This window comes from Cyprinodon variegatus, unplaced genomic scaffold (genome assembly GCF_000732505.1).
Source record: "Cyprinodon variegatus isolate N-32 unplaced genomic scaffold, C_variegatus-1.0 Scaffold410, whole genome shotgun sequence".
NCBI lineage: Eukaryota > Metazoa > Chordata > Actinopteri > Cyprinodontiformes > Cyprinodontidae > Cyprinodon > Cyprinodon variegatus.
In genome coordinates, this window is record NW_015150863.1 from 728,696 (window position 1) to 733,299 (window position 4,604).

General features: G+C 41.8%; 1 protein-coding gene across 2 annotated transcripts in view; it reads right to left on the reverse strand.

Moving 5' to 3' along the window:
- dusp10 (dual specificity phosphatase 10) overlaps positions 1–3,956 on the reverse strand; it is a 13,411-nt gene extending 9,455 nt beyond the window's left edge. Inside the window, exons 1-3 of one of the 2 annotated variants that reach the window (XM_015387984.1) lie at positions 3,749–3,956; positions 3,382–3,462; positions 2,101–2,930 (exon numbers count right to left, since the gene is read on the reverse strand). In XM_015387984.1, the coding sequence (XP_015243470.1) occupies positions 2,101–2,884 (784 nt within the window). In that variant the 5' untranslated portion in view covers positions 2,885–2,930; positions 3,382–3,462; positions 3,749–3,956. The remainder of the gene's footprint in view (positions 1–2,100; positions 2,931–3,381; positions 3,463–3,748) is intronic. The other variant, XM_015387983.1, reaches the window with a different exon arrangement.
- Positions 3,957–4,604: the final 648 nt, after the last annotated feature.

Below are 4,604 nucleotides of genomic sequence, written 5' to 3' on the forward strand. Positions count from 1 at the left end.
ACGACATCTATCTAAACAAGCTGTTTATGGCTATAAAAGATGGATTAACATGATCTATATCTGCAACAGGAAAGGAAGTGCTAATGTTTATTTATTAATCCTGACTACAGCTTGCTAGTAAATGAGCAATTAATGAGGTATATGTAAATAATTCGACCTCCAAGTGTTTTTCTTTCCTTTAAACAGCTTATATCATTTTAGGAAGAAAAAACTGTCATCACAACATTTTGGTGATATATAGGCAATTCCCTTGCAGTTTTGTTATATGGATAGTGCAGAGTTCAACAAAATGTGGGGGAAAAAAGGCTTTGGATGGCTGGATAAGTTCAAACCAGATGAAGAAAAAGTAAGACAGTCTGCCTGTTCCTCCAACTGAGGCAAGCTTCACACAGACACCAGCGCCGGATGAGAAACTGGAGAAGAGCCTCGCTCCATCAAAGTCAACAAAAGGACTAGGGAGGGTAAAAAAAAAGAAAAAACAGGGAAGCACCGACATTAAAAGAAAGGATCAAGGTGCTCTGATCTAAAAGCTACATGGTGACTGCAGGGCATTATTAAAAACAGTCCCAGCCAAGCCCCCAACATGGCACACTGGTCCGGCTTCAAACACGCAGCAAACCAAAGATAGAAAACATGGCAGCAACCCAAACACTGCCATCTCCACAGATTGCCTTATTTACTAACAGCTGCTTCATGCAATACGCTTAATGTTTGCCATATAAAGAGAGACTAAAGAGGGTAAGCACGTGTTAATATATGAAGATGAAACAAATAGATTTTGCATCATGCATTATGCAGGTTAAAAAGCTATTTACCAAACCGTTCCTGTGGTTTTTAAGTCATTTTAAAGAGATAATAAGATGCCTTAAAAAGTGACTCAATAAAGTTTCTCTACTGGCGGAAAGATAGACGCTACTCTTGTGACTCACTTGCAAGAGAAACAAATTGGGTTATTAGGAAACACTTGGGGTTACAAACAAAACATAAAGTTCTGGCGTCTCAGTGTTTCAAGCTGATTTTAAAAATAAAACTTGCAGCCTGTCTGTAAAGCAGCAAGTTGAATGAGTATACAGTTTGACTAAGTGAGCAGCTAAAAGCAGCTAGTTGCACTTGTGTTATGCTTTATAACCACATATAAAATGGAAAACATGGCAGCAAGCCAAAGACTACCAACTTAGTAAATTGCTTTTTTTACTAAAAGGGAAAAATCTAATAATTATAAACGAGTGGACAGTGAGGACGGAAGTATGGTCATATCTGAGCGTAGCATCCATCACTTTTATGAAAGCTGTACCGAAAAGTAGCAAAGGAAGAGCTGTTCTTTGTAGCTAGTTATTTGAACTGATATGTTTATAAGTATAACAAGAAGATACATGCTGTAAGGGTGGAATAACCAAAGTTAAAATGACAGAATTCAAAAGCAAATATTTAGTATCTATGTAATGTTTATGTCTTTCCCCTATGTATAAGAATCAATGTATATATAAAGACTGCAATAAACAATATGTTCAAATGTTAACAGCAGACAGGTTTTCGGTATTTACAGTGAATATCTGCCTGATGTTTCTGTATCAAAGCTGTCCAAATGTTCTCTCAAATCCTTATGCCATGCAAACAGCGAGATTTTCTTTTTTACGCCAGAGATAGTACCAGAGTGATCAGAGTTTTCTCTGAAGCCATGCTCCTTGCTAACCTGTTGCTGCACACTGCCATTCAGCTGGCTGGCAGAATGCTAATGCATTTTTTTATTGTACATTTGGCTGTTTGGAGATCTTTAGATCATTAAGAAGTGGAAACTAAGGAAGCTATGTCCAATTAAACTTAATAAAACAACCACTTAGATCATGTTATACAATATAATTTTGATCTTTGTGAAAAGTATCTGAAGCCTATATATACCTAGCTTTAGGTGGACCATCTGCTGAGAGTTGAAACTTATAGTGAGTCTTGAGAAGGCATTATTTACACCTCTACTCTTTTCCACAAAGCTTTTACATCCAAATAATACTGATGTAAGATATCTAAAACTGTTTACTGTATCTGGAATCAAAGCTAATCCCATGAAATTGTGTTTTCTTGTTAGGTCTGGCTCTTTGTTACCTTTGAGGACGATGGGGTCCTTGCCCTCCCTCCGCAGTGATTCCAGGACCACATGTAGTGGCTGTGCAGATGTCAGCCTGTTGGGGTCTGTGGTGTTCTCGTCGTAAACCACAATCTCTTTGGAAAAAATGCCCTTAAAGGAGTCCTTCCCCTCTCGGCAGGAGATGAGGTCCAGCACAGTGATCTTGCCCTGCTGCAGCCGGCGCCGACTGATCTTGTCTGAACAATTGATGTGCACAGCCCCGCGGATGTGGCTCTTGTTGTACTCCAAGAAGGGTCGGCAGTCGATGATGACAGGGACAGGCCCGACGGGGTGCCCCAGTGGGCAGCAGGTCATCCGCTTGGCCAGTTCATTGGGGCTGATAACCCTCTGGGTGGCTAGGGGCTTCAGCTGGCCCTGGGTGTGACTAGGAGCACTGAGCACTTCATGTTTGCTGACCATGGAGGTGGGCGGCCCAGCATAACTGAGGTTGGGGCTGCTGGCGCTCACCTGGCTGTGGCTGAGGCTCTGGCTATCCTTCTCATAGGTAGTCACAGAACAGCAGCTGGCACTGCTGCATCCACACGACAATGAGCGCGTGGAGCCCTTGGATGAGGGCATATACGTCACAAGATTGGCCGTCGCCCGTATCTTCACCACAGTGGTGCTGATGACTGTGTCGCTGCTGCTGCTGGTGGTGATGGAGTCCAGGTAGCTGGTGTCCAGGCGTAGTTGAAGTTCCTGAGGTCGGATCGGCCTTGGCAGCGCCACCACAATTCTGTCGTCGAGGGGAGATGGAGGCATGGGGAGACCGAGAGCTGGACGTCTACGGAGAACTCAACAAGCCGCTCTGAGAAGACAGGGATAAGGAGCATGAAAGGTTTTGATTGAAGCAGACGGCTCAACCTCTTCACTTGGATAAACATGAAAAACTGCAACATGACCAGTGGAGCCAAACACTCAACACCTACAGGGCTACACCCATAATAAAAGGAAGATTTAGGAGTGACTGACCACTAATAATAAACAATGAGATCATCAGAGGGTGTCAAATCATCCTCCAGATACTGTGTGCTGCTGAAAATTTTAATGCCAACTCAGCTCTGTCTGATCCAAGGCTTTTAGAACAGGAGAAGAAAACACTGCATTTACGCCATGCTGCAGTTTTGTCTCTCACCCAAATGAAAGTCAGGGTAGGCTATTAGATTAAAAAAAGAATGGTAATTCATTTCTTATCATAGAGTGTTTCAATAAGCATGTCTTCCTGGCATATTATATAAAGACGCTTTACCAGTCCTGACCATTGCCTGTGGAGGTTCTGCAGAAAAGAAGCGGTGATCATTCATGACCAAATTCATTGAAGAAACCGGCAGGAGAACGTGCTGAGAATGTGATAAGGCAGTTATGAGGAGAGCGGCAGAATGAAGGAAATCCAGTTTCACTGAAGCATATGATGAAGAAATGAAGCATACTCAGATGCGCAGGCTGATTTTAAAGGCAGGGGTTTTAACTTTGGCACAATAAATGACTAAAGGAGCGATAAAAACGCGCCTTTTAAATTGTAAAATAATATGGCATGATAAAATACTGCTATTATATTTAACTTCGTTATTAAAATCGATCTGTTTTAACATTTTGTGCCACAGATAACTTGTATTTTGCGCTTACCGGTGAGTGTCAGGCTTGACAGTAGACGGATTTATTATCTCCCCTCGCTGACAGCGCTGATCCATTCAGTGCGTCCCAGCCTGGCTGTGAATCGGCAACATTTTTTATATATATTGGTACTTTTACCTTTCTCTCCTACATATAATATTGAAGGAAGTCTGCCAGCCTACAGAAGTCGCGCAGAGATATTGACGCGACTGTGAGCCAATGCGCGTCTTCATTAATATGAAATACGCGGTGTGTGAGTACAGTGAGGTCCGGCCCTGCGGTGGGAGGGGCTGAGGAAAGTTGCGTCCCACCGCTGAGGGGCGGGGCTAAGTCCCAGACGGGAGGTGGGATGATGTCACTGGGAACCAATCAAAAAGGTTTTCAAGAAACAGGAAAGAAGAGAGCGCGAAGCGTTCATGTACGGCTCGTAAACCCCAAACCTACACCACAACGGATCCTAACTGCAACCAAAGAGATGGGTTTTGTTTGTTGGCTCATTTTATTTGAAAAGGAAAGTGAAAGCAACTGAAATGCTTGTCAAAGAGTATTAGATACTTTCAAATTTTCTAGGAGAAAGAAAAGCATTTTGACTGCTGTTTTTTTTTATTTTAAATAAGAACCATTAGATTACCAAGAAGATACTAACCTGAAAAAAAAAAAATGTTTTAGATAGTATTTAAAAGCATATCAAGTAGGACATAGGTTCATGTTAAAGCGTCTATACCTTATCATTATTTTCTACTTGAACACATAATGGTTAAACATGCAAACTAGTGCTGATATGGGAAGTTATTCACCCTAACTGTGTCAAAAGATAAATCTATCTAAGGCCTCTGTATGGCTCCTCTTATTATTGTTTTATAAACTA